The 20,999-nt window shown below is 42.3% G+C and overlaps 1 protein-coding gene across 1 annotated transcript in view; it reads left to right on the plus strand.

The window, feature by feature from the left end:
• LOC137382648 (clustered mitochondria protein homolog) overlaps window positions 1–20,999 on the plus strand; it is a 99,854-nt gene that overhangs the window by 56,716 nt on the left and 22,139 nt on the right. Inside the window, exons 9-17 of the mRNA XM_068054866.1 lie at window positions 264–356; window positions 1,963–2,657; window positions 5,041–5,138; window positions 10,397–10,501; window positions 14,467–14,567; window positions 15,138–15,290; window positions 16,124–16,186; window positions 18,272–18,510; window positions 20,861–20,945. Coding sequence (XP_067910967.1) covers window positions 264–356; window positions 1,963–2,657; window positions 5,041–5,138; window positions 10,397–10,501; window positions 14,467–14,567; window positions 15,138–15,290; window positions 16,124–16,186; window positions 18,272–18,510; window positions 20,861–20,945 — 1,632 coding nt within the window. The remainder of the gene's footprint in view (window positions 1–263; window positions 357–1,962; window positions 2,658–5,040; window positions 5,139–10,396; window positions 10,502–14,466; window positions 14,568–15,137; window positions 15,291–16,123; window positions 16,187–18,271; window positions 18,511–20,860; window positions 20,946–20,999) is intronic.

Below are 20,999 nucleotides of genomic sequence, written 5' to 3' on the forward strand. Positions count from 1 at the left end.
ACTCAAAAGTGTAGACATACCAGAGTCACATGTTGCTTAGTGTAGTACTCATTCATCCTGGCGTCACCGTTAATCTGTAGGGCTCATCAGCACATTTACCCGTTGATGATTGGGATGGGAAGGATTTGATGTTAAATATTTTGTGAAAATGTTTTAATAACTGAATAAACTGGAACCCTAAAATTTGAGTGGTGTCTCATAATACACTGTGATAGCTTGATCTTGTTTTAATGAATGATTTGCTGCCTCTTGTTTTCCTAAAGCCCCGGGACTGGAATGAGGAGCTGCAGATGGCATGGGAGATGCCCTGTCAGGACCTGATGCAGAAGATGTTGAGGAAGCAAACAATCTTTAAGGTGAGGGACAGAAACACCTCTTCAAATAATCCCCATGAGGTCTCAATTGTATTTCACCACGACGAAAATACTGATGTATATCCAGCCACTGTGTGTGAGAGCAACATGGGGTGAATCTTATCAAAAGGGAGTGTTAGATCCATCACCCCCTCAAGGAAACTATATGGCCTCTGCTTGTTGGCTTCCACAGTAATGGGGTTAAGCCTTAGTGTGTAGCAAAACATGGGGTTGAGTCATTAGCTGGGAGGGCACTTTGGAGAATTGTTGCATGCTCTCTGGAACTTGTCATAGGAATTAAATGCAACTAAACCAGGGCAGCATTATTGTTTGGTTGGGGGAGGGTTTAAGTTGGCAGTTACACCTTGGGGTGCCACTAATTTTCTGATGGGGCCGTGTATGCTGGAGTTCTGTGAAGACGTGCCCCGCTTCCCCAGTGGCAACCACATGCACCTGTACTCGAGTCCGTTACTTTCCACCTTACCATTCACCCTTAAGAACGTATGCCACTGTTTAAAAGGCACAGTCTTACAGCACCTATTCATCAAGGTAGAAGTACTTGGTTAAAGGGGCACTGCTCAACTAAGATTGCTTATAGACACTTTTGGCCATAACTTGGAGTTCACTGCAGGTACTGGAAAAAAAACATTCACTCCAACTCAGAAAGCCTTTTCATATCTTCTACATTACCTTTGGAAATCACTCTAATTTCAAGGCCATTATTGAGCTTGGATCTGAAGGCTGCACAATGGATTTCCTATTGAGAATCCCACTTTACATTACCTATATGTTGAAGAAGAGGAGGAACAGGAAGCTGAAAGTGAAGCCAATTAGTCTAGCTACATCAGAGAAGAGCCGATCCATCTAGCATGCTGTGTAGGCCCAGATGCTCAGGTCTGAGATATAAATGGCAGCTCCTCTTAGGATGGAGTTGGTCCATCTCACAGGACATCCAAGTCCCAGGATAAACACAGGACATGCTGACTCCTTGGATTTATGAGGTCCTACTTATATCCACCTCCTCACCTAATGCCCATGTTGCTGAATGTGATGGCTTCCTCATAGGTACTCCCAAGGGTTGCATCCCCCTTTCTCTAATGTGAGCCAGCAGCATTTTCACATCAGCTTTAGGGAAGTTAGATACTTACCTTTTTCTTTCTTTTGCTCTGGACATTTAATTTCCTCTTCCAAAAGCCTGCGTAGCCCTTTAACTTCCATACCGATGTTCCAGCTTTTCACCTCCCCCTTCTCAAATGTTTCTGACCATCCCCTGTATATCTGGGCCTTTGTTGGGAATCTCACTCTTGTCACACTAGCATTATTTAAATTTGCTGACCCAGGAATTTCCAATGGATTTGGCCTGCGCTGTTTTCAGTCAGCATAAGACCCACTCTGCCGTACTTAGACTGCAACATTGGAGACCCAGGAATTCTTAGACCTAGAAAGATTTTCGAGCTTTGCCTGAACATGCACCTGGACTGTATGCTAGGTACATGTAGCATGCAGTAGCATACAGCAGCTGGCTTTCACTGTATTAAAGACTATCATTCAAGCAGACTCTCCTCCAAACTGAGGAAATAATTAAGATGCCCTTTTTGTTTCTAACTAGGTGAACAGTGATTTTGTTGCAGCCGCCACCCGTGGTGCAATGGCAGTTGTCGATGGCAACATCATGGCCATCAATCCGGGAGAATATACCAAAATGCAGATGTTCATCTGGAACAACATTTTCTTCAGTTTTGGATTTGACATCCGGGACAACTACAAAGAGTCCGGGGGGGATCACGCTGCTTACGTCGCATCTAGCAATGACTTGAAAGGGATCCAAGCTTATAGTAATCTGGATGTGGAGGGTCTGCATGTACTGGGGACAGTAATAGTGGATTACCGAGGCTATCGGGTAATTGCACAGTCCATTATCCCTGGAATTTTGGAATGGGAGCAGGAGCAGAATGTGGTGTATGGATTGGTAGATTTTGGGAAAACTGTCACTTCTAATCATGAGTACATCAAGCTGCTGCTGAAAACCTCCAAACCCCTAAGGATACAGAAGCATCTGGTCCTGAATGAATTAGAGCAACCCATCCTGTTGTGCTCTTCTGTGGATTGCAAAGGGATTGTGGGAAATGATGGGCGACACTACCTTCTGGATCTGTTCCGGACATTCCCCTCAGATCGGAACTTCCTGCCAATAGTTGGTGAAGAGTTGCATGAGGAATGTCGAAGATTAGGATACCCAAAGGAATATCGACATAAACTGTGCTGCCTACGACCAGAGCTGGTGGAGAATTTCATCCAACATAAGTAATGTTTTATCTTATGTAATTTGTAGTAATGTGTAGAGGATCATAAAATGTTACAGCACAGAATCGGGTCTTTTAGTCAATCCAGTCTGTGCTGATGTATTTCTCCACATAAACCACGTAGTCTTATGCTACTCCCACTCTACTGCTTGCCTTTTAATATTCTTTGAATATTTCTTTTTGAAGCAACTATTTATTTCTCTTGCTTTCAGATCCATGATTATTGTTTTTCTTTTAATGTCCTTATCTACTTGCACTTAGCTTTTAACAACCTTGTTCACCAAGGTTCTTCTGCTCCTCTACTTCATTTTATACCCTACCATTTAATGTGTATTTCCTTTCCTATTCTTGGTTTCAAAATGTATTATTTAATATTTTTTTCATGTTGAACTGTCACCTACACATTAGTATGTTGGTGTCCTCCTGTGATCTTTCACAATCATCAATCATCATTTTGTTGCAATCGGCAAATTTCAATATACAATTTATTGTATCGATAAGTAATAGTCCAAATTATGTATGTGTATAATACATAAGAGAAGCTCCAACTTGAAGCCTGTGGAACACCCCTTAACACATCTTTCCAGCTTGAGAGTCTTTCTTTCATCCCCATCCTTGCTTTCTATCCTCCAAACCATCTCTCTGCTCATGCCGCATCCTCCTCTTTTCATGTCTCAATATCTTTGTCATAAGTAATAACTTTGGAACAGGAGTTGACCATTCAGTCTCTCAAGCCTGTTTTGCCATTCAGGTAGATCTTGGCTGATCTGTATCTTGTCTCTATCTACCTGCCTTGGTGTCACAACCCTTAATACATTTGCCTAACAAAAATCTAGCAATTTCAGTTTTTAAATTTTCAATTGACCTGGCAATAACAGCTTTTTGGGGTAGAGTCTCTTGTATGGTTTCTTATCAATGCTTTTTGAGAATCCATGTAAATTACATCCGCTCCATTTTGAAAATCTATTCTCTGTTGTTTCTTTAAATGTCTTGTTTCTTATGTGCAGGGCTATGGTTCTGACTGACCTCAATGGCACCAGCTGATCTTGGGTGCCTGGGCACAAGTGGCTATTCTACTTATGTGAATCCAACAAGTGTTTGGAGGGTGCATCAAAACCAAGGCAGATCCTGATGTCACCTAATATCTATAAATGTGCACTTTCCATCAGGCATCACTAAATAGCGAATAAAAGAAGGGATATTGGCTAATTCCCCTTCCTCCTTCCCTCCCTCAAGGCTTGGCATAATTGAGTCAATTGTAGCAGTCCTACCACCATATTGATATCCAGAAAGGTATCATAAAGCCTCACTAAAATGTTGCTCTTTTGGTTGACCTGCGTTGCGCACAAACATGTCTTTTTGCTCTAGATTTTCTCCTCATAGCATATACCGCACTCCTGTCAATTCTGCTAAGTAACTAGCTGCTGGGAGATATGTAGGCACAGTCTGGTGTGGCTTTGCTTTTTCCTCTTTTTATTTTCTCTCTCTCCTCCATGTGGGAAAGTCTCTGGCTTTAGCCTATTGTCATCCAATGATAATACAACTGAAATTGAAAACTGAATATGGTGAACCAGTTTTATTCATAGCCTGTGCAAATCATAAGGCGGATACAACACAAATATGTGGTGTTTGAACAATGCTGCTGGTGGAACAAAAGTTCTGCATTGTGCGGTAATATTTTTATGCAAACACCAGGGCAGATACTGGCTAGATGTGTAGTGAAATCAATTTTCTCCAAATTCACAGTGACTGAATTGAGTAGATGGAAGCAGGCTTGGACTGGGAGCACAGACCTGGAGGACATGGCTTCAAATTTACAAACCTCTTTGAAAACTTTTTTTTTCTACCGTGTTTGAAACTTGTTTGTGTTTAAAATGTTGTGACGGATAAATATAGTACATGGTTCGAAGTAATGATGGATATTGAGCTTATCCCACATTTGAGGAAGATCTCATGGCTTCCGCACAGGTTGAATTCTGTGTCCTTCAATGGTTTCTCGGAGTGACCAGGTAACCTGCTCCCAGATCTCTGCCAAAGCCATGAGATGCCGTGTGTAGACCAGGAGATTTGCCCTCTGGTTCTCACCTCATCACCTGGTGCAGAGCACCCATCCTCCACTTGGCATTTTCTACCAGTGCAGGTACAAATAGGGATGTGCCATGTGCAGATATATTTGTGAAACCTGTTGCTGCGCAGTTCATCGCTTTGCAACGCCAGTGCGCCAAATCCATCTAGATTTTGAAATTGCCTCACCAAACAGGACAGTTTGTTTCTTGAACATACAATAAGAAACCCATGTTCCGTAATATTGATGGTGCTGCTGCTGCTAACCACCAACTTACCATCTCTGCCCGTGTTACGTTCGGCTGTTTTTCATACTTTAGGCACACGCAGTTTGCAAAACTCTTGAAGGAGAAAATGTGCAGAAGTGACAGAAGAAAGAGTTTAATGGAGGATGGAGAGAGTGCAACAGAAAATTATGGTAAGGGAGTCCAGTGTTTGCAGAAGTTAGCTGAGGGTGGGACTGGGTGGGGGGAATGCAACACGTATCAACGGCTGTGGTAGATGGGAGAGTTGTGGATCAGGTATTGGAGGCAATGTCTAGATTGGTGGAAAGCAGTGCATGCAGCATATATTTTGTTTTTAAAAGAAAACTCAAGTATTGCTGGTGTGTGGGAAATGCAAGTGAAATCTAGGGTCACAAATCACAGTTCTAGCACACTGGAATTGAATTGAATTCTGATCAACATAAAACACTCTTTTGATAGGTTGGGTTCTGTGAAATGACTCAATACTGACATCGTGAGGGTTGATCTGGGGTAGGGGTATACTCAGGATTGAACCCTTTCCCCAAATCCTCCACCATATATTGCTTGAGAATAAAGTTCTGCAATGCAGTCAGATGTCATTACAGCAAAGAGATGATAGTCCAGATTTTGCAATAATTGTCATCATTGCTCAGTGATTGCACTCTTGCCCTTGAGTCAGAAAGTTGTGATTTCAAGCACCACTTCAGCACATAATCTGACATCGGTGCAGTAACACAGGGTAACTGCTGTTTTTTTTGTTAAGCTGAGGCCTCGTCTATTCGGTGGGCATATAACAACATTTGAAGAAGAGCGGGAGATGGCTCCAAATCATGGCCAACATTCATCCCTCAATGAAAACAACCAAAGCAGATTAACCAGTCATTTATCTCATTTGCCATTGATGGGACCTTGCTGTGCGCAAATAAGCTGCTGTGCTTGCCTACAAAATAAGTGACTGCACCTCACGAGAACACAAGTTCTTTATAATGGAAAATAACTGAATCTCTACATGTGGTGCTGGCGCATTTGTACGATGACATGGGACGCTGTGACAATTTTGTAATTGTAAGCTATGCACCTTGTTTTGATAAGAGTACAGACCCAGGAAAAGCTTGCCTGGAGAGCTTGGCATTTGGTTGAGAGTGCAAAACCTTGAAAGGCTGCAGCTTGTAATAAAAGGGGTAGTTGTGGGGTAACAAAACGTGGAGTAATTGTTCACAATGAAACAATAGGAACATTTCCATAAAATTGCCCCCTTTTAATGCTGCAACACTGGAAATCCTGCAGCAGCGGGTAGACTATAGGGAGCTGAAGACTGCTTTTTCCAGTAAAAGCACAGGTGTCATTGCATTGAGGGAGGTCTCTGCCTCAGTCAATGCAGTGATCTAGGTCCCCTGTACTTGCCTGCAAATTTTAGAAATGGACTGGTACAAGAAAGAAGGCAAAGGCTAGTGTACTTATCACTGTTGCACACCTTTTTTTGTGACTACTCAAGTATGGCATGAACCTAAGCTAGGAGCTACCACACCATCTGAAATGTACTATTTAAGCAATGTGCAACCATTGCCCTTGGAACACACTGTTTTATTGCGTCCAAGCTGCAATGCTCGTTTTTAATTTTAGTTGGAGGTTGCAGCCGAAGAACCGCAAACCAATGCTGAGGTATTTAGCTGAAGAACTCCTCTGCTGTAGAAGCTTTCTCTGTGGTGTCTGCAGCTGTGGATGCTGAGGATAGCCTTATTTTCCATGTAGTCTTCTACATAAAATACAGACACTGGGAAATGCCATACAATGAAGACATTATACTTGCTCCCAGGATAATGGTCACTGATGTGCACAATGTTATTTCTGTTATAACATTCCAAACGAACATTAATTGAATGTAGACCCTTTCCTTTGATGAAGCCCACAGTGTTCAGATAATGAAGAGCTCTGCTGCTTACAGGGGTAACTGTGATTCTGATGCCTACCTGGTAGCTGTGTTTTGCTCAGCTAGTGCTTCTCAGCGCAGGAAAAATACTCCTATCAAATATTGCTGGGTTTACCTTCCTAATGCACTGTAGACTGATGTGGCAGATGAATGTTAAGATGGTTTGAAAGGTTAGGGTAGCATGAAAACCGCATGTGATAATCTTCACTATGAGGAGCAGAGCCATCCCTGATCCAGATGTGTGCACATCATTGGGCAGCAGGCAGCTGTGAAGTGAAGATGATAAAAATGAATGTTCTCTGATGTGTTTGGATATAGCTCCTGGCGTAGTGACGGGCATGTCCAGAATGTCTAGGATTGCTGCACCTCCATCACAAACTCCTCTTCCTCCACTTATTTAAGCAGCATCGTTGGAACCCACAAATGAATATGCACCCTTGCCTCTTTTCTAAGTTGCTACTTTGAAGTGAGCAGCATACTGTTATGAGATTGCTTCTATTTCTTTTGTAAAATATACGTTAAGGACTTATATTTGAATTATGGACACTGATTCATCTGGAATCTTGAAGACATTGCTGAACTTTGTGGGTTTTTTTGAAAAAAGAAGTCACCAGAAGGTTCCTGGATTTGGCTAGTAAACAAGTCTTACTGGAAGGCACCTGTCTGTGGATAATTACCTAGCAGGGGTTGTTTTTGACTTGGGGAGATGTTTACAAAGAAGTGACAGGTTGTGATTTACAGATGTCAGAAGGCTTGACTTCTGGAAGGTTTTAGTTTCAGTTTGAACTGTGACAACAGACAGTTGCTTCTTGTCTGCCAGAAGAAGAACAGCTCAGCTTGCTCTCTTGAAAATTTGTCAGATTCCTATTTCGTTCTGAATTTGAAGAAACCCTGCATGTTTAAAGAAACCTTGCATATTGAATGTTTCTTTTGGGCCTCCTTATCTCGAGAGACAATGGATATGCGCCTGGAGGTGGTCAGTGGTTTGTGAAGCAGCGCCTGGAGTGGCTATAAAGGCCAATTCTGGAGTGACAGGCTCTTCCACAGGTGCTGCAGAGAAATTTGTTTGTTGGGGCTGTTGCACAGTTGGCTCTCCCCTTGCGCCTCTGTCTTTTTTCCTGCCAACTACTAAGTCTCTTCGACTCGCCACAATTTAGCCCTGTCTTTATGGCTGCCCGCCAGCTCTGGCGAATGCTGGCAACTGACTCCCACGACTTGTGATCAATGTCACACGATTTCATGTCGCGTTTGCAGACGTCTTTATAACGGAGACATGGACGGCCGGTGGGTCTGATACCAGTGGCGAGCTCGCTGTACAATGTGTCTTTGGGGATCCTGCCATCTTCCATGCGGCTCACATGGCCAAGCCATCTCAAGCGCCGCTGACTCAGTAGTGTGTATAAGCTGGGGGTGTTGGCCGCTTCAAGGACTTCTGTGTTGGAGATATAGTCCTGCCACCTGATGCCAAGTATTCTCCGAAGGCAGCGAAGATGGAATGAATTGAGACGTCGCTCTTGGCTGGCATACGTTGTCCAGGCCTCGCTGCCGTAGAGCAAGGTACTGAGGACACAGGCCTGATACACTCGGACTTTTGTGTTCCGTGTCAGTGCGCCATTTTCCCACACTCTCTTGGCCAGTCTGGACATAGCAGTGGAAGCCTTACCCATGCGCTTGTTGATTTCTGCATCTAGAGACAGGTTACTGGTGATAGTTGAGCCTAGGTAGGTGAACTCTTGAACCACTTCCAGAGCGTGGTCGCCAATATTGATGGATGGAGCATTTCTGACATCCTGCCCCATGATGTTCGTTTTCTTGAGGCTGATGGTTAGGCCAAATTCATTGCAGGCAGACGCAAACCTGTCGATGAGACTCTGCAGGCATTCTTCAGTGTGAGATGTTAAAGCAGCATATCGAATGTGTGGAAACTGAAACCTTGTTGCTGCATTCCTGCTGTAAGACCTATTTGGAGCCTCTGTAGCTGCATCTCTTGGAAAGCTTATCCAAACTGATCTTCAACATCGCCTGGAAAGAACTGTTATAGAAAAATCCTAGTGACAGATCCCTATATGTACTTGGGACACCAAACCAAAACAAAGGACATCTTTCCATATCTTTTTTTTGTCTTCAAGTATGATCATGTATTCAGCCTCAGTGGGTTTTCATCTGTTTTTTTCTGTGCTTTAAACAAAAATCCCTTTTATTTTCCTGGTTAACCGGTATGTTTGTAGGTGTGTGTGTCTGTGAGGGGCTAAGATAAATAAGGGACTTTAATATTTAAATTTGTGTGTATGTTTTACTTCATTATTGGCTAAGACTTAGTTTATAATAGACTGATAACTTTGTTGTTTGTTAGAGAAACCTGGTTGGTGTGTTTATTCTGGGGAAAAGTAGAGTATATGATTGACTGTATCAGTAAGTGGTAAAATTTAAATATATGTTGTGACCTGTGGAGAAGTGGGACTAGAATAAACAGTGCACTCCTTCCACCTTTATGATAACAATACAAGAATGGAAAAAGGCACAGTGGCAGCCTAAAAAAAACAAAAGTGCAAAAATAGAGGCTGAAGCAGCTATGCTTGGAGCAAACTGCAGCAAAAGGAAGAGGAACCCATGCAACAAAAAAATTAAATTGCCTACTTGCTTTAAGAGGCTAGCAGCAGCAAGCAAGCTATCCACGACTCCTGTGTAACCACTTCTTGTGGTTGAGGCTTGCGCTCGAGGTGGAGACTCACCTGAACTCATGGTTCAATGCATAGCCATATTTTATGAATTTAAATATGTAAAAGGGGTCTGCGCCTGTCAATGGCACTGCCTCTTTTTGAAATGGCTGCATAATATTAGGTGCAGTAGGAATTGAGCACACATAAGGTTGCCAACCCTCCAGGATTGTCTTGGAGTCTCTAGAAATGAAAGGTTAATCTCTTGGTCACTGCTGCCCAGGAGAAAAATCATTGGGTCAATAAAATGTTTTTTTTCATTTTCATTGAACACTCCTTTTATTAGTTGCAGTAATATTGCAGATGGGAAAAAGGCTGTTTGACTGGGCTGGGTTCTTAGGGGTGGAAAGTCATGTGATGAAACCTCCAGGAATACATCCTGCCAGAGTTGGCAACCCTTGGTATACATGGTCCAGTATTCAGTAATTCAGCCAACTTGGCCTGCAGAGCGTCAGCAAAGACAGTATCTTTCATACACACTACTCAGAATGATTTGTCGGTTGCCTCTTGAGTCTGCTTTGTACCAAATGTCACAGTGGCACATTTCACTGTAAATGTGCAACTCATGGTTTCTTTTACAGCTTTTAATGGGACCTATACACAGTAATATATAACAACACAGGAAAAATAGAGGATGAGACACTGAACCCTGTCTGTCTAATGTTCAAGCTTTTCTAACCTATCACTCAGTTGTCTTTTAAATGCTCTCGTATAACAGTGGTGTCTAATGTCTGGAGACCTTGTCCTCACTTGCACTGCAGTTTTTTCTTTTTTTCCCCCACAGGTTATACAAAAGATGTTGAAGAAATGAAGGCAGTATGTCAGGAGGTGGGCTCCATCAGTGACACCGTCTTTGACATTCGTTTCAATCCAAATGTTTATTCACCAGGTAATGTACAGTGCTTAGGGCATCAATTATCCATTAATATTTCATCCTAAATATTGCACAGGGAATAATGTTTGGATTTTAAGATGCTGGAAGGTGTACTGAAGGGTTTAAGAGATTGCAGTTGCTGCTGTTAATTCGCAGCAACAAGGTGATTGGAAAGATTTTAGTGTAATCCCAGAAATTTCTATAGGGAGGGTCTAGTCTTTGTTTGGAATCATCAAATCATAGAAATTTATGGCACAGGAGGAGGCCATTTGGCCCATTGTATCTATGCTGGCTGAAAAAAAGCTATCCAACCTAATCCTACTTGCCAGCTTTTGGTTTGTAGCACTATAGGGTACAGTACTTATTTGCTAGACTCCTTGCATTGAAGTATTGCCATTAAGCACTGCCAAGCTCCTTTGTTGTCTGTTTTCTAGCTTTTGTTTCCTCTGTCTTTTACACTCATTTACTAATTGTACGCCTTCTTATTGGAACATGTTCTGTGCTTGGAATAAACCTTTTTTTTTTGGTGCAGAAATGTCTCTGAATCTCCAGAGACTTAGAACATATATGTAGGCAGCAACAAAAACAAGAAATGCTGGAATCACTCAGCAGGTCTGGCAGCATCTGTGGAAAGAGAAGCAGAGTTAATGTTTCGGGTCAGTGACCCTTCTTCGGAACTGACAAATATTAGAAAAGTCACAGATTATAAACAAGTGAGGTGGGAGTTGGGCAAGAGATAACAAAGGAGAAGGTGCAGATTGGACCAGGCCACATAGCTGACCAAAAGGTCACGGAGCAAAGGCAAACAATATGTTAATGGTGTGTTGAAAGACAAAGCATTAGTACAGATTAGGTGTGAATATACTGAATATTGAACAGCAGCAAGTGCAAACCTGAAGAAAAACAACCTGAAAAAAACAGGTTGTTTTTCTTCAGGTTTGCACTTGCTGCTGTTCAATATTCAGTATATTCACACCTAATCTGCACTAATGCTTTGTCTTTCAACACACCATTAACATATTGTTTGCCTTTGCTCCGTGACCTTTTGGTCAGCTATGTGGCCTGGTCCAATCTGCACCTTCTCCTTTGTTATCTCTTGCCCAACCCCCACCTCACTTGTTTATAATCTGTGACTTTTCTAATATTTGTCAGTTCCGAAGAAGGGTCACTGACCCGTAACGTTAACTCTGCTTCTCTTTCCACAGATGCTGCCAGACCTGCTGAGTGATTCCAGCATTTCTTGTTTTTGTTTCAGATTTCCAGCATCCGCAGTATTTTGCTTTTATATATATGTAGGCAGACCTGGTTTATACTGATACATTGGTCAGCATAAAAAATTAATAGCTGACAGTAGCATCCTCTTCGAATTTGTTTAGGTTCCACTGTGTAGAATCAGGTCTGTCTTATCAGGGAATTGAACTCTTCTTGCAACTGGGAAGGAGCTTCTGCTGGAATCAGAACCATTTATCAGAATTACCTGGGGACAATTGAGTAGTGGTTATGTACTATTAACCTGCAAATCCTACTATGGCATCTTATGAATAGAATGCAATAAATCTGGTAATGTATGGCCTTGCACCATGAAAAATGCCCAAGACAGCAGTTGTAAATGATCAACTGGTTTACTATCTTTCAGGGAACGGAACCTGCTACTCCTATTCAATCTGACCAGTATGTAATTCTGGTCCCACGATATGTGGTTAACTCTTAATTCCCTCTGAAATGATCCAGAGGCCACTCAGTTGTCAGGGCAGCACAACTAAGGATGTACAACAAATGTACCTTTGCTGCTGCCACTTGCATCTGAAGAACAAATAAAAAAAAAATAGAGATTTGTATTAAGTTGGGTTTTTAAGGAAATACTAATTTTTAATGAAATGCTTTACATAAAGTTTTCTCAATTGATGAATGTACTGTCCTGCATTCTACCGAGCTATATAGACCATAAAGTTTCAACAACAACTTGCAGTTATATAGTGCCTTTCATTTAGAGAACTATTCTAAAGCATTTCATAGAGGCAAAGATGTAGTTGTTGATACAAATAAGGAAATATTAGGAGGAGTGACCAAGAGCTTGCTCAAAGACTTGGGTTTTAAGGAGGGTCTTAAAGGAGGAGAGGCAGAGGAATTTAGGGAGGGAATTCAGGAACCTGAGACCTAGGCTGTTGAAGGCATGGCCACCAAAGGTGGGATGAAATGAGAGAGAATTCACAAATATGCAGAGTCAGAGAAATGTAGAATTTATTGAGAGGGATGGGTTTGTAGAGCTGGAAGTACAAAAGTAGGGAAGTTTGAAGGATATAAACATGAGGATGAGAATTTAAGGCATTGGATGACGAGGGAGCCAGTGTAGGTCAGCCAGGTTGGGTCATCTGCAAGTGGAACTTGATGTTAGATAGAATACAGGCAGCAGAGGTTTGGGGGAGCTAATGTTTGGGCATAGTTGGGATGTTGACTGAGAGCATTGGAATAGTTAAATATGGAGGTGACAAAAGCAGTGGATGAGAGTTTCAACAGGGATAGTGACAAAGGCAGGTAATGTTGCAGAGATGGAACTAGGTGGTTTTCATAATGGAGAATTATGGGGCTGGAAGCTCAGGATCAAATAGGGCCCTAATCTGAGTCAGTGGCGGGAGAAGAGGTTGATGATATTAGAAGGATGCGGAGGCTAAAGGTGATCATTTTTCTCTTCAGTGTTTAGCTGAAGAAAATGGTGCCTGATCCAAGCAGTTTGACAATACAGAAGCAGTAGAGGATTCAAGAGAAGTGATGGAGAACCAAAGACCTTAGTGTCGTAAGCTGATCCCGTGTCTGCAGATGAAGTTGCCATTGGGCAGCATGTAGATCAGCTAGACTAGAACTCAAATCTCAAACTTTTTCCTGATCCATGTAGCTCAGGCCATTGTATTCAACATTGTCACTCCTGTATATATTACAATGTACTCTTTATTATATAGAATAAGTAACTTACTAACATTTTTGGAGCCATCAAGCACAATATTCTCCAATATATTTTGGGCCTTATTATGCCTTCTGAACTTCCAGGAAGCTGTTGCCAGGTGTCACTTGGTTCTATTTTATTCATTTTATGAAATACCAACTGTTGGAGGGGGAAGTTGATGCCAATTGCAAAATATATTGTTTTTTGGGAAATAGGTGGTAGCAATATAGCAGTGAAGTCAAAGACAGCATTGGTCAAAAGCTGGAATTTAGAAGAGTAAGAGGTGACTTGATTGAAACATATAAGATCCTGAGGGGTCTTGACAGGGTGAATGTGGAAAGGATGTTTCCCCTTGTGGGAGAATCTAGAACCATGGGTCACTGTTTATAAGTAAGGGGTCACCCATTTAAGATAGAGATGAGGAGAACGCTTTTCTTTCAGAGGGTAGTAAGTCTTTAGAACTCTCTTCCTCAAAAGGCAGTGGAAGCAAAGTCTTTGAATATGCTTAAGGCAGAGGTAGACAGATTCTTGATAAGCAAGGGAGTGAAAGGTTATCGGGGGTAGCTGGTAATTTGGAGTAATCAAATCAGCCATGAACTTATTGAATGGCAGAGCATGCCCGAAGGGCCGAGCGGCCTACTCCTGCTCCTAATTCGTATGTTCATATGTACCTTCAAAACAGATGATATCATCACTGCCATCCATTATCTTGAAGAATGCAAATATTTACCAAAGCAAGCACAGTATTTGATACTAACATTAGAAGGTACAACTCATCATTAGCACCATTGTGGAAACCCAGCGATTTTCATTAAACTGACCTGCTGTTCCATCACATGTCATGATCATAAAATAGATTCTTGGGCTTACCACAAGTACATTGTAGATAGTTGCCTTATTGTAAATGCATTGTAAATAATTGTGAGTGTGGAGTAAATTATGTGGTTGGGGCTGTTTTTAATTAATTGGTGCATCATATAACAATTTCTTTGCTGAGATGCAGTGGGTTTCTGTAATCGGAATTGAATTTTTGTTGCAGTTGTAAAATTTCCTGAGTCTGAACAGGAGGCTCTGCGAGTTCAGAAGCGATTGATGAAGGAAATTGCAGCTTTCCTTGTGTCTGTACAGATACCCAGTTTTGTAAGTGATTTTATTGGAAAAATACAAATGTAGATTTACAAGAATAAGATCTGAAATGAGAAAATATCAATATCAGGACAGACTCATAAACACACTAAAGCTATATTATTAAAGCATTAAAGGATACAGGGTATTTAATTTAAGTGTTTGAAATTGTGTTGATGAAAAAATATTCAATCGGCTGGTGAATTGGTAACCAGGATCTCACACACATTAGTACCAGAAGGGAGAGGTTAGAAGGAATGTTTTAATGCAAAAGTTTATTGGGATATAGAATGCTTTATCACAAATAGCTACTGAACTGATGCAAAGATGATGATTAAGAAGGAATTAGATAAATGCTGAAATGAACATATTAAAGGGTATGCAGAGAAAGCAAGGAAATTGGATTAAAATAGATAGTTCTGAATGCAATCCTCAGACCTCAAAATTTGAAAACAAATGAGCACTTTTGGATGGAATGTTTTCACAGCTGTTGTTTGTCATTAACTGGTTATGGAGGAGGTATGGCTGTTGGGAAAAAATGGTGTCTGGCATACAGACTGAACTTTCCCTCTTTTTGTTTTCCAGATCAAAAATTGTGTGAGTCATATCACTGTGCCTGCCGATGGTACCACAATGACAGATGCCCTGCACAAATGCGGAATTAATATTCGATACATTGGTAAAGTAGCACAACTGATAAGCCAGTCAGAAGACAAACAATATCTGGATCACATCTCGGTATGTACTCAGCTGAGAGAGAGAGATTGCTTTGTGGGGGAGGACTGATTACCAAACTGTCCATGTATATATTATCACAAAATGTCCTCATCCATAATTGATAATCCTGAGTTTACACTTGATGGGCTGTCCCAATGGCTCAGTTCATAATTGTACTACATAGTGTGGAACTGAACCATACAGATCGGGGAATTCCAGCTTTGATCCCTAGTCTGTACTGAGTTAGCTGATCTCAGCCAAGCTGGCAATGAAACCTGGAATCAGCCTTGGTTTCCCTGGGTGAATATGTGTATGGACTGTATTTGGGTTCGGCTATGATGCACCCTCGCTGATATTACATGCCAGAAAGTGCTACTCAGGCAGTGCACCCAAGGGTGGCTGGTGCTTGTGAAACTATGGGACCCCAGGGCAAGTCATCGCATTCAGAAGAGGATGGGAGAAAATCAGATATGGTGAAACATATGGGATATGAACTTTCATACATGACGATGAAAGGTGGATGCATTGTGGGTATCTAATGATATCTTGGTGGGAAAGAGATGATCTGTAATAGAACAAATAATTATCTCCTGGCCCGTTGTCTTTGTAATAAGCATGCAGCGGTATAATTCTATAGTATCAATCTTTTCCATATGATTTTCCATTGAATCAACAATAAATCTCCTGTGTTTCTGTTTGGGAATTAAGTATGTCCCTAAAAGGGATCACTGGGGTTGATACCTGTAAAGTTTAATACAACAGCTGAGTTTGCTCATTTGGATTCTAATTCTAAACCTTGTTCACCATTTAAACCTCTGGTCACCGTTTAAGATTGACTGTTTGTATTTCTGCAGAAACTGCTAATCAGCGAAATCATCACTAGGGCGGCAAAACACATCATAGTTCTCTACCAGCAGGTAATCCTTTCTATTCATGGAATAAACTCATTAGCTATGATTTGGATGGAAGTAAAAGAGAAGGAATACCTGAGGGTTCAGATCATGTTCTGTGCTGAATTAGCTGGTCTCGGTCAGTTCAGCAGCAGTGTTAAAATTGGCCTTGGTGGCCTTTGAATTAGTGAGGGAAAAAATAGCCAGGATCACTGCTCTTGATTGCTATCCAGTGATGTGTGCTGGAAAGTGCATTTGTGGGGAAGGAATCAGGCACTGCTTATTAGCCTTCACAAAACTGAAGAACTGTTTCCTGGAGGGTGTCATAGAAACATAGAGAGCAGGAGTAGGCCATTCGGCCCTTCGAGCCTGCTCCGTCATTCATTATGATCATGGCTGATCATCCAACTCAGTAGCCTGTTCCCGCTTTCGCCCCATACCCATACCCTATATGTCATCACCTTCAGGAGAGGAGGCAAAAAAATTCGAGGTAACTGGAAAAAAATGTAAGAAAATATCTTGTGTTTGGCTGTTTTGAGGAGATTGCCAGCCATTTTCCACACCCTACTCCCCGACTCTGCATATTGCTGGGTACCTTTTCATTGGCATGCTGCATAATTATTTCTGTGTTCATGTAAGTTGAAATAATTGACTGCTGTGGAGCTCAGATAAAATGTGTGGTTTAGATTTCAGTTCTCTATTTCCTCTGTTGCTCTGGTAAAATATTTGCCCTAAATCTATTGGACTGAATCTTGGCTCCAAAAAACTGGTGTGTTGGGGTCATGGCAGAGGTTAGAATGAAAAACAAATCTGGAACAGGAACTGACCCCACCACTTCTGATTTTAACGCAGGCGGGCAACCAGTCAGCTGCCGGGAAGGTGATTGGTTATTTAAATATTATAATGGGGCTGCCTGCCTGCCTTAATTTTAACAGTCATTCCATTTGGAACCGCAACTGGTGGGGTTTCCCAGGCCTCGGAAAACCTGGCGGTTGAAGAAGGCAAGAAGGGCTGAATCCGTCTTTGCAGCACTGCTTGTGGACCAGGAGGAGCACGTGTGTTTTCTCCTGGCCTAGCAAGCTACCCAGTAAGCCTCCCACACCCAGTGATCTGTCTGCTCCCCACTCCTCTATCAGACACCACCCCCCCACTCCAGACCACTATCAGTGGTCCTGCCTGTGGGTGGGAACTCCACAGAAAAAAAATTAAAGAAGCTTGACAGTTAACTTCTGCAGAACATTCATAAAACCAGCTCTTCCGGTATTCCTGGACTTACAACAGCCGCACCTGCACAGAACTTGCCTTGAGACTAAAATCTAAATCATATTTTCAGTGTCCACTACCAGCAGCTTCTATCAACATATGCATTTAAAAAAGCTGGTTCATAAGCTGATGGAAAGAGGCAGATGGAATGGATATTTATGGAGCTGGCAAACAACATTAAATTAAATTGCGATGAGAGGCAGTGCCACATTGAAGCACCAATGCAGTGACCCAGAGTGGTGGGCCATGGATCTGCATTGCTGGATCCCAAGTGTCAGCCATGTCACAATGGGGAAGTGCTGGATGAAAGTCACACACTTCACCACAGGGAGTGTCACCCCTGGATGCATTCAACCTCCTACCAATTCAACCTAGCAACAGTTGGGCAGGTTTGGCATCCTTTTACCTTCTCGGCCAAGTCTGGTTGGTGGACCAAGGGATCAAAAGGAAAATAGAGACAGCATTAGACAAAAGGAGAAAAATGTGAAAGATGGGATGCTTTATTTGGCTGGTTACAGGAAGTTGGCTGCACTGTGTGGAGTTAAACTTCAACATAATTGTATGGTTTATGTTGCTCTCCCTTTTCTCTCACTGACCCACACCAGTGATTAGACCATGGGCTGAATCTCAACCATTTTACTTAGGGTATCATTCACCATCCACTTGAACAGCTTATTTGAAAAGAGGGAAGGATACACCCTAACAAATAGAATATTATGTTCTGGTTCAAGATGTTGAACATTTGACTGCTGGGCTTTTATAAGGGATTTATCATTCTCCATAACTTCTGCAGATTCTTCTGTTCCGATTTATTTTTATGTGACTCCGATTCTGTAATTTTTTCCCCAGGGTGTGGAGATATCAGTGCTCTCATCTGCCATCAGTCACTTTCTGAACTGCTTGCTGAGCTCCTACCCCAATCCTGTTGCACATTTGCTTCCGGATGAACTTGTATCAAAAAGGAAAAAGAGCAAGCGAAAGTTACGGATTCCTGGGAATGACACAGCATGGGCCAGCCTGACACCTACTGAGCTGTGGAAGCAGATTAACAGTGAGGCTGCTGAAAGCTTCGACTTTGTGTTGGCCTGGTACGTAATGGGACTGATGGTTGGCACCTTTGAACATGTTTATTTGTCAGTCACTTTCTGCATCATCCATTGCCAAAGCTGAAGGAATTCCTGCAGTGACTTGGTTTTAATCTTGCCGGGTGCATTGATGTGTGGAGTGGGACTGCTCCTGCTTCACATCTGGGAGTTCTGCTGGAACACTTTAGGAGATGGAGAGTACAAACCAGCATGGGTCCTGAAAGTTTTCTGAAAAGGAAAAGGAGAGCCAACCTATATAATCATGCACACCTTCCTATTCCCTGATTACAGAGAGGTGCTGCTTCCTACTTCAGAGTGGGTTGCTGAATATTCCATTAGTTTGAGGTGGATCAGTGATGCAAACAAAACCCTATCATGTTGGAGCTCCTTACCTGTAGGGCACCCGAGTGAGATTCCGAAAGAGGAGGATTCCTGGTGTCCTGGAGCAGCTCCATTCATTGCAGTAGATTTTCTTGATCAGTATGTTCCTGGCCCAATGAGGAAGGAGATATTGCTGGACCTTGTTCTGGGGAATGAAGTTGATCAGGTTTCAGTAGGGGAACTTTTAGGCAACAGTGATCATAGTATCATAAGGTTTAGGTTAGCCATGGAAAAGGATGAGGAGCAATCTAAAGTAAAAATACTAAATTGAAGGAGAGCCAATGTCAGTGGGGTGAGAACAGATCTGACCCTGGTAAGTTATAATCAAAGGTTGGCAGGGCAAAACTGTAATGGCTGCCTTTAAAGAGCAGAAGGTTTGGTACATGCAATCGAGGTGAAAGGTAGATGATCAAAGCCAGAGCTCTCTGGATGATGAGAGAGATAAAGAGTAAGATGAAGCAGAAAAAGGGTGCCTATGATGGATGTCAGGCTTATAATAAAAGTGAGAACCAGGCTGAATATAGAAAGTTCAGAAGGGAAGTGAAAAAGGAAATCAAAGAGGCAAAGAAAGAGTATGAGGAAAGACTGGCAGCTAACATAAAAGGGAATCCAAAAGTCTACAGTAGGCATTTAAATAGTAAAAAGGTGGCAAGAGGAGGAGTGGGGTCGATTAGGGACCAAAAAGGGGATTTACACATGGAGGCAATGGGCATGGCTGAGGTATTAGATCAATACTTTGCATTGTTACCAAGGAAGAAGGTGCTGCCAAAGTCACAGTGAAAGAGGAGGTAGTTAAGATACTGGATCAGCTAAAAATTGATAAAGAGAGGAGGTGCCCCCAAGAGGCATCTTGTCAAATACATGAATAGGATGGGAATAGAGGGATACGGTCCCCGGAAGTGCAGAAGATTTTTAGTTTAGACAGGCATCAAGATCGGCACAGGCTTGGAGGGCCGAATGGCCTGTTACTGTGCTGTACTGTTCTTTGTTCTTTGATACTGATCGACTTCAAGAGGACATTAGCCAGGCTGGTGGAATGGGCGGACACATGGCAGATGAAATTTAATGCAGAGAAGTGTGAGTTGTAGGAAGAATGAGGATAGGCAATATAAAATAAAAGGCACAATTCCAAAAGGGCTGCAGGAACAGAGAGACCTGGGGGTTTATATGCATAAAGCATTGAAGGTGGCAAGGAAGGTTGAGAAAGTGGTTAAAAAGCCAATGGAATCCTGGGCTTTTTAAATAGAAGCTTAGAGTACAAAAGAAAGGAAGACCTTTATAAAACATTGGAGCATTGTGCCCAATTCTGGGCACCCACTTTAGGATATGGGAAGGCTTTAGAGAGGGCGCTGAAAAGATTTATGAGAATGATTTGAGGGATGAGGGACTTCAGTTATGTGGATAGATTGGAGAAGCTGGGGTTGTTCTGCTTAAAGAGAAGATTAAGAAGAAATTTGATAGAAGTGTTCAAAATCATGAGCGGGCTAGAGAGGGAGAAACTGTTCCCATTAGCGGAAGGGCTGAGAACCAGAGGACACCAATTTTTATGCAGCGAGTGGTTAGAATCTGGAATGCACAAACTGAGAGTGGTGAACACAAATACAATTGGGGCTTTCAAAAGGGAATTGGATAAGCACCTGAAATGAAAAAGTTGGAAAGGCTACAGGGAAAGGGCGGGGGTGTGGGATTATCTGAGTTCTTGCAGAGAGCTGGCACTGACACAATGGGCTGAATGGCCTCCTCCTCCGCTGTAATCATTCTGTAATTCTAGATGCTGCGACTGGAACGGTCTGGGAAATACTGGCTTGATATGCAGTCAACCTTTCAAAAAAACTTAGCTAGGAAGATGATTCCTCGGGGCAGTGGGAAGGGAGAAATGATGTTTTTCATCTGTTGTTTAGTTTTTCTTTGTTGCTCAAAACTCCCCAGTCTCTTTCCTCTTGCTGATGTCTGTGTGATTGGTGTGTTCCAGTGACGGGGTTGATCAGGCAGTGGAGCGGTTTGGTCTGCAGAAGGTGTCCCTGCTGCGTGAGTTCTGTATAAAGGCTGGAATTCAGGTACTGTAAATCCTTCCATCGCAACTATGCAGCACACGTGATCTGCCATTCCTA

Source organism: Heterodontus francisci, chromosome 23 (assembly GCF_036365525.1).
Source record: "Heterodontus francisci isolate sHetFra1 chromosome 23, sHetFra1.hap1, whole genome shotgun sequence".
Taxonomy (NCBI): domain Eukaryota; kingdom Metazoa; phylum Chordata; class Chondrichthyes; order Heterodontiformes; family Heterodontidae; genus Heterodontus; species Heterodontus francisci.